Raw genomic sequence first — 13,672 nt, 5'->3', positions numbered from 1 at the left:
ATCCCAATGAGATCATTCACCGAATATCTTTGATTGTTACATTGGTCGGCTGATGATATACCACTACACATACGACTGCCGGAGCACTACCGGAATTTTACAAATGTCGCCAGTCTATATACTGGGATGAGCCAAAGAGACACGTTTTAGCATTGTTGTTCCATCAAAAATGTTCTAGCAAGCTGTTATGCGGGTGAGGGGCTGTGTTGCATAATATTGGGCCTCATATTTGACGCAATAGAATATGGACTAAAACGCTAGCTAGCAGAATCTCAATTGTCCTGTGTTGAGGTAGTCATACTCTATCCCCTCAGGTGATCAGAAAATAGTTGAGGAGGGTGCGCTGGCGGTTTACCCTGACAGATGAAAAACTGTCGGAAATCCGTGAGGGAAGCTAAACATCCTGGTTGCGTCACTTTCATTGTTACCATTCATCCTACATGCGACTAACTTTACCTAGATCACTTAAACCTAAAATTATAGTTAGGGGTGGAAATATATATAACTGAGATACACAGGCCTTTCGCGCTGAGAGTGATATAGTAGTTTACTGGTGACATCAAACAGCGACAGATTTTGCAGAGGAAATCCATGCACATTTTTGAAAATCCTAAGAGCGAATTGACATGGGACGTCGAAAGAACACCGAACCAAGGAAATGAGAAGACCAGAATTTGAGTATGTATATTTTTTTCCGACTTACTTTGTAGGTTATTTCTCCTGCAAAGTGTACAACCGCAAAACTGTCATCGGAACTCAATTTCGGCACCGAAAAGTTCGGATGGTCACGGTGTTCCCGTTGACAGCGTTGAAGGAAAGATCTGTCCGTACCCTGATTCAGTAAGGAGATATATTAGAGAGTTTTCCCTGAATCCGTGATGTATGAATATGGCAAATTTCTGAGGACAAACGAGCAATCTGTGTCGATAATCAGTTGGTCGGATCCTACCTATCCACTGAGATTAGGAGGACAGTATTACCACTTTGTTTGACCGTTTAACTTTTGGCCGGGGGCATCATGGCCTATAAGCGAAACTAACGCGAGAATTTCAACGTTAGTTTGATGTTATTTTTAGTTATTTTTCAGTCGCATGCATGTGCACGTGGTCACGACATATTCCGTAAAACTACCACACCGATCTAGCCGCTCTGATGCAACACTCCATGCTATCTCTGTTTTTCAAATCGCAGGTTTTCAGGGGTGTCAATAAACCGCCGCTCGTGGTGCCATCCTTAATTTACGCAAACTACACAAGCTGGTTGACAGACAGGCATTTTGGATGTTATCAAAAAGGTTATGCATCTGATCTCTCCGCGCTTACTGAATGATCTGAACTTAAATTTATCAAACGGTTTTTCAATACCCACTTAGGAATCATTCATCCTTAAAATATCTCTTTTATTGTCATAGCTCCTTGCTGTTGAATGAAGAAGATATACCCATGTCGCAGCAAGACGCTGTCAATTCCCAGTGTCACTTCCAATTTTGAGTTTCCGAGTTGCATTTTTAGGCCTGCTACTCCTTACACAAGAGTAGCAGTGCACTTGAAAGAAGTTTTAAAATTACTATAGTCCATATAGACTCCTTTTCACTGTTATCGCTTAACATAATCAATCCAAAAGACCGTCCGGTGGTGTTCAGGGTGATCCTTTGCCTCGATGATGCTAAATGAACGATACGCCTAGCATCTAAATGCCGTTAGGTGCCAAACAGAGGGTGGTGGATGATTCATTCTTATTTCTTTACGTCAAGTCACGGATCTACAGAAGTTTTGACTTTAAAACTCCTTACTATGCACCAAATTAAGCTTACGCTGTTAACACTATAAAAGTTAAAAGTCTCTAAACATATGACATCCCCGCAGAAAAAAGTAGATATGTAATCGCAAGGTGCTTTTGTTGAAAGAAACTAAACCACTTACGTTCATATTATAGGACACAAATAGCATACCTCTGAGAAGATAAAAGACTCTAGTTGGTGAGACTTACCGCTGCCAAACTGGCTTCGTCGTTGCAAATATGGAAAATGCCGTTCGGCCTTCCTGATATCAGGTTTATGATTGGCTGATTATCTGGGAAGGCGATAAATTGCCAATCGATTCCTTCTTTGACGTATTCTTGTTGCTCCAATTCAAAAATGTAGTGGTTGAAGAATTTTTGCAAATTTTCGTTTGTATAATTGATACATAGCTGCTCCAGCGAGTTGTATGGCAGATTCTGCGGCCAGCAAAATAGAAAAGAGCGCACCGCAAATAGGAGGTTGTGAATTCGCAAATCAGTATGAAATTACTTATAGTGTTATCATCATTGTAAACGATGTTGTCGCAGAAATATCCTGAATTTGAAGTGCTCTAAGCCCTTGATTTAATCTCTTCCCCAGATTTATCGGCAATTCTAAGTAGAAAGCAGGGATATTTGGAGTTGCGATAAAGTAAAAGACTGTTTGGTTTTCAGAACACTCATTGTAATCAGAATCCTCGCCAAGTACAAACGAGTAGCTTTCAAGGTGCACTACAGATTGATAATTTCATGGAATATCGAAAAATTGATACATCTTTGTCGTTTTTTACTTTGAACACTGGTTGGCAAACCACTGAGAGGGTTTTGCTCTGCATTCTATGAAGAGCACACTAGTTCCTCATAAGACTTATATAATTCTTCCCAACCGCGAGAAAAATTCACTACATGGATGACAAAAACGTTAAAATCACCTGACCGCTCCTCAAAGACACTTCCTCTACAAGATGAGAGAGCTGTTAGTAATTAGCCACTTCTTTTTTGTGACTGTAATAATGTGTAGGAATTGCTTCTTTAAAGAACCAAGTGAAGAAAGGAAAAAATTGGGATGCCGAAAGGTCCGTAACCGGTAATTCAGGGGGGCGGTAAACGTAATTTTCATGGAGATTAGCTCACTCACGAATTTGCCATCTACTGCTACTCAAGTGGTTGAACATCGTACCACTTGTGTCCATTAGGTTGTGGAGTTCAGGACAAACCGCATGACGGGTAGGCACCAACGCGGCCGTACCTAACTACAACGTGCCTTCTCATAAAGGAAATTACTCACAAGGTTGCTGAAAACTCTTCGACAACCCACGACCTGTTTCGTACTTCTTGGGGCTCATCATGTAGGCGCAGTCAACGAGTTTCCCTCAACCCTGAGTTCTACATGAACCCAAATTGGACTGTTTTCGAGGAATACACCTATTTGAAAATCAATTTGGTTTTCACGAGAGAATCAGCACATTCAGTTGTAGAATATCATAAACGAGAGATTCAGTTGAGTCTCTCGTAAAGACCAAATTGATTTGCACATGAGTGTATTTCTTGTAACGTGCCTTCTTTTCCGAACGAAAATGCTTGTTCCCACAAAACCAATGGGAAATTGGAGAAAGACACCAATAAGTGCATTAATTAGTTTTAGGCTTATAACACTGTATCCATCTGTTTCGACTGAATTTCATAAATTTTTTTCCATTCTGAGAAATTTCCCTTAGTGAGTGTTCAGGTAATTGAGTGAAAAAACTTCTCTATGATGTGAAAGTTTGTTCATTAAAAAACGACCAACGAAAACCGCATTTGATTCTCTCCTCAACCAACAGAGCAGTGGAGTTCCGTTGTCCTCAAGTCCTCAAAAGCAATCTTGTAGCTGTGCAGTAGACGCTGCTGTCATTCCGAAAACTTATGCATGTGTAATTCACTAATTTACTGATTTTGTAAAATACTGCCACTTCTGGTCTTATGGGTCAATGCAAACAGTAACTCATGCGATATAGTACGAGAACGGCAAGTGTATAGGCTTAGGGTGCGTCTGTCATGCAACAAAAAAAAACAGAAGAATACTCTGCTTGTTAGGACCTTGATGTATATGGATTTTATTAAGTCTCTTCAAATCAGTTTCTGGCTCACATATTGTGCATCTGCATTGCGCGTGTGCCATGGTTAGACAAACAGGTCTTGGAGCCTATCCGTCTGTAAAACAATGGTCAAGTAAATTCAAGTCTGGAGGAGCCCACTGCTGTTGTGACTTGGTATGATGTCTCTGCTCACGGTAATTTTTCAGCTCGATAATCTAATGACAAAGCTTGACTTGTTTGCAAGCGTATTAATATTGTGGTGTCTACTGCTCAGAAGAAGTTTATCTCTGTATGCGTCAGAAAGTTCAGTTCCTCACGGGAATTATACAACAGGAAAACCTCGTACTACAAATCTGTTCCATTGGAATGGGTTTATTGCTGGGAATTTTTCCTTGTGTGGGAGAAACCGTATTTATTTGGATTATGTATACTTCTGTTGTCTTTTCTCGTCGAACGCCCCCTGGTTAATGTACCTGTGTTTTCACAAACACTGAAACAAGTTCTCGTGAAACTTTGCCACGATTTCACTAGACCTGCATCTCTAACCTACTATACGTTACTCTTGTCGTTTTCTGTTATAAGGCGAAAACAGGTGGTTGCACTTACTTCAAATCCGTAGATATCCAGAAGGGCAATAGTGTGCACACCACCCTTGGTCGTGTGGATCTCGCTCATGTCCGGCGGGGATAATCGATCATTGAGCATGGCTACCAGCCGATCGAATAGCTCGGAGTAGATTTGCTTGGCTATCGAGTCCCGATTGACTTTGGCTTGACTCTCCCGAACTGGACTCCACAGGCTTTCTCGCATTGTTTGCTGTTTTTTTATACAGATATCAATGGGCAAAAATGAACCAATGCAGTATAATACAATAATCCTAAATTAGCCTTGGTGTGGCAAAGATTTTTTCGGATATTCTGTGGCTAAGTTCGTCCATCATAATGTAGTTTTTGTGCGTGGCCCCACCACTAGCATCTTTCCAAGAATCGTAATGGGGGAAAACAGCAAAGCAACTCCTGGGAAATCTTACTAAATAATGATTAGTGAAATTACTCTGAGACACACTTCTAACTTTGCACTGAAATGACAACACAAGACATTGACCGTCTACTCCCCTTCCCACCCAAAAAAAATGTACGTCGGTAGGAGACTTTAGATTTCGTCATATTCCGTTTGCGGGGACCACGACAAACAAGTCTGCAGACTGAAAAGCGACATGACTGGAGCTCTAGATTTTCACCAACTAAAGCTTCTTACAGGTTAGTTAGCAACCTAATCGATTACAAGGTATCATGAATCTGCGTTATTCAACGTACACTTAAAATTGGCCCTTGAACCATCGCCAAGCGCGTTAACTATTCTAGAATGGGTGTTTGTCAGCGACACTCAGGCCTAGTAAACGTACCGGTGTTTAGGGAGACATCATGTGAGATGGTTGAAAACAAATTCACAACAATACTTATCACTGGAAAGTTGATCGACATGGTGTCAGTACGAAACATTCCACCCAAGGTAAGCTAGGGATAATCAAGAGGTATCACGTGTTGTTATGCGTGGGATTATTTCGCAGCTATGCTTTCAGTGGTGTGCTGGATTTTTCACTAAGGAATTCACTTGTCTATTCATGAAAACGTCACGTTTTCGCGTAATCCAACATGACAAAAATCAACACATTCGAAATGTAATGCAACATAGTAAAACAAGGAGACGTAATCAGTCATAATGCTAGAATGATAATGATAGAATCCTACCCATCAACTAGGCGTTCTGCAAAAGTTTCGTACACCACACTCGAAACAATCGTTGCGTATCCCCTCATTAGAATGGCGACTTATTTTCACTGTCTGAAGGAGAATTTTAGGGGGGGGGGGAAGTATCACCGAAACCATCGGGTGCCTCTGCAGGGAATTTTATGATACTTTCTTACTTAAGTGAAAGCGTACACCCGTAATCTGTCATTTAACCATAAAATCAATTTGACCAGAATACACCTTATTGCAAATGCAGTTAAGCGTGGTTGTGTATCTCATCATCACAGATTTCAACATAGCTGGCATTTTTGAAATTCACCTATGGTCTATTCTTGATTACTGTACCCGCATGATCCACTGGTTATGTCAGACCTTTTTCAGGCTGTGTTGCTACCTTCACTAGATCTAGGCCTAACAGCTCCCCAAAATAGGACTGGTCAGAACTCTTTTGTCTAATCACATTGTTGCGTTTCTTCATGATTGCTTGATAGGCCTCACAACTCGTTTGTTTTTCGGGTGGCCACGAGAGCTTTAGATCCGCATTTGACACGGTCGTAGGGGTGCAGCCTGATATTCCGATGCCTTTAGCCGACCCAGTGGAGTTCAACCGCAGCGATTCCTTGTGGGTTTGGTTTACGGATTCCCGTGGTCCGAGTAGTTGTAAGGGGCCCTGGGTGTCAGTCTCATTTAATAGCTCTGCCTTACTCGGTGAGCCGAACGATCTTCTCATGGTGCCAAACGAGTACTTAGAAAACGAGTTTGTGGAAGCCAACAGGTTTGCTACTCTAACCGAGTCCGACGACGAGTTCTGTATACTTTCAACCTGTTGGCTACATCCGAAAGATGTAATCTAACTTAAGTTTTTAGACCAGTTACAACCAGCGCACAGAAGGGGATCACAAAGTTCATCAGCATGACCGTGATGGGCTCATCGTACTGAAGTTTATGAGAGTTTTCAATCAACTTTTCCCTTTTTGTCGCTTCTTCCTCTGGGGATTCGCAAGTAGGTCCACCCCGGAAAGCACAGTGTAGGAAACCTCTCCCGATGGATAATTAGTCTCTCTTGTCCATCCGTGAGCCCTAGACAATCCTGTGGCTAAGTGACAAATTATTTAGGCTTTGTGCTGCGCAAGCCTCCACGTTTTCCAGACATCAACTATATTAACCTAGTTGCTCGATCATTTGTAATAAAATCATGCTGCTTGTGCATAACTTTCAAGGGCATTAGAGTGAGTCGTCATCTGGTGATCTCGACCAAACTGCAGTCAAACGGCTCTACCTTCCTCCAAATTTGGCGCCCTAAATTCGCTGGAACAACCGAACCATTTGCATCACCTTGCCAGTGTTCGAGTCCGGATCACTGCTGACCTTCTGGTACTTGCTTGTGGTCTACAATTGAGCCCCATGATATTGTTGTAAGTTATGCTGCATCCTGAACTCTGTACATCCACGCACACGAGACTTTGATTTTCGACGCCAATCCAAAACACTGACAAAGCGTCAAGCCGTCCACTGCTGCCATCTACCTAGAATGTAACCCAGGCTATTACGGGCAGGAAGTTGATTGCACCATCCGTTTGACGAAGAACTCACCAGGTAAGGATGAGATCGCCCTGAGAATTCGTTACCTATTCGTTGTAATTATCTACCAGGGTGTTCCAACTTGTTACTAGTTGAAGGTTTTTCATCACATTTAAATGGTAGCCAAAATACTCTGGTCCCCAAGGTTCTGAAGCCAATATTATCAGAAAAATGTGGACCTCCTGTAATCACTTATCACTAAGTGCTTTCACTAAATGCTCCTAGGTCAGTGGAGCGGTAGGTTGCAAATACCTTTACTCCAATTCGTACTTCCATATCGCGATGAATGTTTGAAAGCTGCTGCGACTATTCATGTTTTGTCTTTTCAGTCTTCAGCTACATCTGGTCTCACTTTCACGCTGGTCAACATCTAGGTGAAATTTCGTACCTATCATTTGTACCATACCAGCCCTATTTTGGAAAGCTCTACGGATTTACGGGAATACTGGTGCTCCCCATTCGAGGTTCCACCGCCACAGAGAAAATAGACGAGAAGATCCATTTCCCCGAATAATGTTCACCGACAGCAGCTGCGTTTATCGAATCATCAGCGCTTCAGTTAAAATATCTTGAGGCGCCTTGGTACATTGTTTTGTCTTTACCGACGTTTGGGTTAGGTGTATAGAGTTAGGATTGCTTTAAGGAGAAGCTATAAGATGCTCAAAAATCTGACTTCGTACTCGTCGATGACCATCATACCAGTCATACTTACTCGCACTGCAGCACTCTTCTTGATAAAATAAACCAAGGCTTATCTTTGTGTCCCTTCTGTCATAGGGTGAACAGAATATGCAACCATTGACACAGCACATGAATACTGTTCAATGAGTGCGTGTATGCCTCGCTGGCACCGCAAACTACAAAGAACTGTTTTTTGTATTGGCTGACGCTTTGGTTGGTGCTCAGAGGAGCCTAAAGCAGCAAGTCACACAGCTTGTTTAACTACATCTGGCGATGCACTTTGTTTGTCCACCTCTACCGAAGGATAGTTTAATCATCTGCATCCATGCTGGCAAATAACAAGAGCGATAACAACCGGACCTGATTAAAGCGATATCGTTACAGCCAACAGCGTGTATGAAACAACTGTTACATAACCAGTGCTGAGTTCTACGAATCGTGAAATTCGGACCTCCAAGCGGCATGATTGCTACGGAAGGGATTTTTAGATGTAGACCCTTCGTACGCATGACAGCAATACGAAAGCCACAGCTGAATGGGGCAGTGGGCTGAAAAAGAGCGTTTATAGTAATGATTTGCGAAGGTTGGTAACTTCAGTTCCTTCAAACCAACAGCTTGCTTTTCCAAAAGGGTTGTTTCTTAGGTTGTTTCTCCGTGATACTCAAGTATGATGCGATCTGTTGTCAAGGGGAAGAAGGGATGCCCAGCGCGGAAACTGTGGTTAAGAAGCATGCTTGGTGGATATTCCAAAATGCTTTTTGACCTCGCATCCTGATTACCGCGCTTTCAACAATCGGTTTGCAAGGGAACAAGAAGAATAGTATTCATAGTCCGGTTACCGTTGCCCTTCAACGTTCTCATTATCAAGTTCGACCTAACCACTGATCTAGAACATCTACCAATGGAACTAGTTTTGAATAGTCTCAGACGGGCACGGCACATTTGCGTGGAATGGGGAAGAGTAGAAAATGGGGGTGAATGCTCTTTTTTACTCTCTGGTCCATGCATGCCAGTGATTATTGAATTAATGTAGTGTACCACGAACCATCGATATTTCATATAGGATGATACGCCTTCCTCAATTCATCCTTGATTGAGGGGAGATTTTCTGGAATTTCCACATTATACACCACGTCGCACCTAATCTATTTGACAGAATCCGAGCACACTATGGGCCGGAACTCCCATGCCATATCAAAAGTAGGTTTAACGTTGATTTGATTTGTAACATAACTAGAATTCCGCCTTAATTTTCCAGTTAATATTTTAATTAAATTGGCTTGTAGACACTTAGCTTCACCAGCTGGAGTTTTTACAGAGAGTTCTACTGTCTGATTTGAATTATATGAGGTACTTGATGGTTTCAATGAAGAGGGTTTCCACGCATGAATGTAATCGACTGGTTGTCCTAAAACTGACCTTGGTGCTGGTAACCATCCGATATGGATGCTAGTTTACGACCTGTGGGGTTCTCAGAGAAATCTATCAAAAGGGCTAGTACCCGATTAGTTTAAGCAATCAAGCAAAATTACTCCACGAACCTAATAACGAGGCTCATGTCAATCGATGCGTTGCCACCATAATCTTCGAAGAACGCAACGTGACTTCGGTCGCTTCTCTCAACCTTTTTATTCTTGGAACAAAGGTGTGAATACTCAACATTTTTTCATTCTGCACTTCATAACCGACATCTCTTGCTACTTTACAATCACAACAAAACAGCAAAAATACGAAAAACCTTTACGGCATATACAAGGTTTATGCCACGCGATCGTGGTAGTAAATCTGGTATACATAACTGTTATACTCAGACTTGATATCAAGTTGTTTCCTTTCCTACAGTGTCTCAAATAGCCCACACCCTCAGTGGCACATGAATTTTCGATACCAGATAAAGTGCATTTTACAGCGTTGCGTAATGTCTAATGTTACGTCACGTGCACACGTCCATAAGAAGCTGCGGCAAACGGACAAATGTTTCCTGGAAATTTCATCCCCGTTTCCGCAAGAAAATCACTACAAGGACCATAAAACGATTAGGCACAATCATCGTGATGTGGTATTCGTCCGTTATCGGAACTGAACTCGTTTTTTTATTGTGGAGTTAGAAGGTAATGTTTAAACCCAGCTAAACAGTGGAGGATGTGTGACACCTTCCTGGATTGCTGGATACCGGGATTCTAAACCTCAAATACTATTCACTTGCAGGTTTGCATACTTATACTGCCTTACGTGCTTCCTCCAACATTGCCCACTGCTGATATTTAGTGCGATTGCTCTAACAGTGTTGTGCTATTTTGAATGAATTGTTGGTGCAGTGAATTGTTTTTTTAATAAGGTGACGGATGAAAAAAGGGTCTTACACCACTTGATAAAATATGTAGACAGGGTACGCACGTGAAGATGGAGAGATGTTTTCTTACATCTGATTTGAAAAATTCACAAAAATGTAAAGCTCCCATCCAGCTAAATTTGGTTCTGTGATTTTGAAACAGAGAAGCTGAAGCTCATCAAGGGCAATGTGTGATTCATGAATCCATGTATGTGAGTTGAACTGAAGAAAAACATCTTCTGGATGTGGTTTGAGTATTGATTTAAGGTTTCGACTTTTGGTGGTTTTTTATACCTAGGTTGCAAGGCCTATCTTTGAACACTGAAAAGAGAACACCTGATTAGCAAAACGGAGTGACTTGTATCTAACGGTGACCTTCAGTAAAAATCCATAAGCCATGTTCAAAACGATCCCTGGGACCTACCGTCAGCTTCATTGTGATAACTTTTGTCAACTGCTGAGGCTCAACTCCCAGTTCGAAGGCTGCAATTTCTGCCACTTTGGGATTTGCTATTGTGCACTTGTCCTGAAAATATGGAAAAAACCACGTCTGACTTCATGCTTACTCCTTTAAGCAGTTAAAGGCTTCCTGTTGTTAGTGCTTTTCAAAATTTTCTTCCAGTGATCTTCTAGTGAAAGTTCTATTTCCTCCCTTAGGTACAACAGCCACAGTACTTTCATCTCAGCTTTACTATTCAAAATACATTCTAGTGCAAGATATAGTATTTTTTCAAAATTTCATCAAAACCTTTCATTGACTGATATCGCCAGATGCCACTAAGCACTGAACACCCAAAGAAACGAATTGAGATAATGAAAATATTCCGTACAAAACTGCCTCACTGAACAGCGATGAACAGCCTCAGTTGTTTAAGAAGTATAGAGAAGATATCAAGGCTATAAAGATGATTTCACTGCAGAGTTATTTTCTGACCTTCTCGTCAACTCATTTGGTTTTCACAGTTCGTGATAAGCGCGGAGCAATCGGCTTCTTCCGGCGAGTACTGATAACCTTATTTTATTAATCCTTAACTGCCAATGAACATACTTCAAATAATCAGTTCATTTTCACAATGGAGATAAATAAACGATCAATACGTTGTGTTTTGCCAGGCAATTATGTCTAAGTATCCACAGGTGGCACACTGGTTCCCCTGACTAATGTAATTAGTCACAAAAGAGGTGGGAAGATATGCTAAAATCTCCTGGATTACGGGACCAGTGAAACGAATTTCCCGCCCCCGGTTGACATAGATGAACCCCTTATCAACAGCGCACTTTGTTTTTGATTTTTAAATATAAAGCAAGTCTTCCCAATTACAAGTCTCGCACCGTTGTGCGATCATCGACATTTAGTACCAGCAACGCCTTCATTGATTGTGGCAAAATGCTCTGTAAGCCGATGAACAATCGTCATAAAAATTGGTAGTAACTTTGATACACACTTTTTTGTAACTATTTTGGAGATACTTGGAAGAATCATGGTCGGAAATGAAAATAATGCCTGATGAAACCTCCTTCAGCTTTAACTGAAATTGGTTTTTGTGTTTACAGGGTACTGATCTACCTGTTTCCGAACTAGGTAATAAAGGAGTCATGTCAAAACACACGTCAAGTGTATCGTTCTCATCTCTTTTGTTTAATATTCTGTCCTATTCTATGTATCGTACATTTTAATAATGCGCGCACAAGTGCAGTTCCCCTCTGGTTAATTAATTTCCCAACCGAATATTTTTAGAAGAGCACAGAGCGGCGTTTGTGATGTTTTCCGGGACCAATGGGGTGTTGAGGAGTCCATGCAGATAAAGCAAATTATACCTAGATGCTGATGTCTCCTAATCAAGGGTCTATGAACGATGAGTTTTACCATATTTCTCGTAATTTTATACAGCAAACAATGAGAAGTTTAAGTACACAATGCCTAAAAGGAAATACATGTGCGGGGTGTCGAATCTTATACCAGAAGACAGTTGATCCCTGTATTATCTGTATACGGTAGTTTCAAAGGTGATCTGCTACACCTCTATCTGACATATGAACGGTTACTTTATGCCAGAACTTCTAGAGAATAAACCTCTCATGGAGCTCAGCAAGACGAATTTTTCGCCTGCGCTATGTGCAACCCAACTATCCAGTTTATGACTGACGAGATAATCTTTGAAATTTAATCATTTATTATTGTTCTCAAAGATGCATTTGGTTGCTTACAATTGATCATACTGCACGACATGCATAGGTGCAAACACAGAAGGAACCACGATTTCCTGGATGAAATGAACGTACGTTGAACTGGTTTCGCAATTTCACGGCACTCACTGAATTGGCTGTTCCAAGTTGTAGCAGGTTTCGAGTTGTGTACGAATAAATTTGCATGTTAAATAAAGACTAGAAAACTAGAAAAGGTCGCCTTGATTTGTATCTGTACACTAAAATATTGTGTGCCAATAGGACATCTCTCCGAAATACGGTTTGTGCAGCCAAACAAAGCGACCAAATGTTTGGGATCCGCGCGCACCAACCATACAAATCCGGGACAGATTCAGGCCGCTGGGAGATGTGACCACTAAAATTAACCTTTTTTCATGAAGAAACACGACCAGAATAGCAATCATCTGACAGCCAGTTAAATCAACTCGATAAACGATGCACGTGCTTTTAAAAGCCACTGCAATAAAACACAGCCGATGCAACACTAATGCAGCCATCTGCGACATTTAAGGAGACACATTTTTGTCTGTTTTCGCCGTATTCAGAGACCTCAACATGAAAGCCGATGCTGTAGTTCAGTCGACACAACTTGGTCGTGTTTTCGTGTCCATTGCCAAAGCACACTAATTCTGAGGACACGGAGTCAAAATTGGACCATCGCGTGAGAATGAGAGATCCAAAAATATATCTACGATCCTCCTCATGTATCTGAAACAGTAACTGTCCTATATGTATGTAGTCTGATCACATGTTGAGGAACCCGGTTTACCACGTAGATGCGACGCAGATGAATGTTCTCATTTTTCACTAGTGTCGCTGATTGACAGGAGACGCGACAGTCATTTTGCGGAACCATACACTGGAATTCTTACAGCCTGGGTGATCGATTTCCCGCGATCAATATATTTCATCACATCCAGAGACAAACATACTGCTTATAGTTTTATGGAATAAACACAGGTTAAGAGAACACAATCAAGAGTGAAGTCTCACCGGTGTTTTTCACATCCTGTGGAAACCTTTCTGCCACAGGCGCCGAAAATCTCAAAAGTCGGTGTATGCACACTATGGATAGAGAAGCATATCTAGTGACTATATACAGGTGACGCAAATACGGTTACCTGGTTAAGTGCCTAGATGGCCTGGTTTAGATCGTCACTCCCTGATTTGTGAAGACCCTTCGGGATGCCACGGTTAGCACAACGGAAATCAACAGAAATCTTGCCTATTAAGGTGACAAAGGCTTTTCCACTGCTGAACCG

General features: G+C 41.5%; 1 protein-coding gene across 1 annotated transcript in view; it reads right to left on the bottom strand.

The window, feature by feature from the left end:
- The window catches only part of T265_09283 (hypothetical protein), a gene marked incomplete at both ends in the record, with an annotated part of 108,599 nt that overhangs the window by 74,077 nt on the left and 20,850 nt on the right, over positions 1-13,672 (bottom strand). Inside the window, 4 exons of the mRNA XM_009175311.1 lie at positions 704-832; positions 1,990-2,217; positions 4,464-4,673; positions 10,627-10,728. Coding sequence (XP_009173575.1) covers positions 704-832; positions 1,990-2,217; positions 4,464-4,673; positions 10,627-10,728 — 669 coding nt within the window. The remainder of the gene's footprint in view (positions 1-703; positions 833-1,989; positions 2,218-4,463; positions 4,674-10,626; positions 10,729-13,672) is intronic.

The sequence above is a fragment of the Opisthorchis viverrini genome (genome assembly GCF_000715545.1).
Source record: "Opisthorchis viverrini unplaced genomic scaffold opera_v5_267, whole genome shotgun sequence".
NCBI lineage: Eukaryota > Metazoa > Platyhelminthes > Trematoda > Opisthorchiida > Opisthorchiidae > Opisthorchis > Opisthorchis viverrini.
Note: the sequence above shows the minus strand (reverse complement) of the source record. Positions and strands in the feature narration are given on the sequence as shown.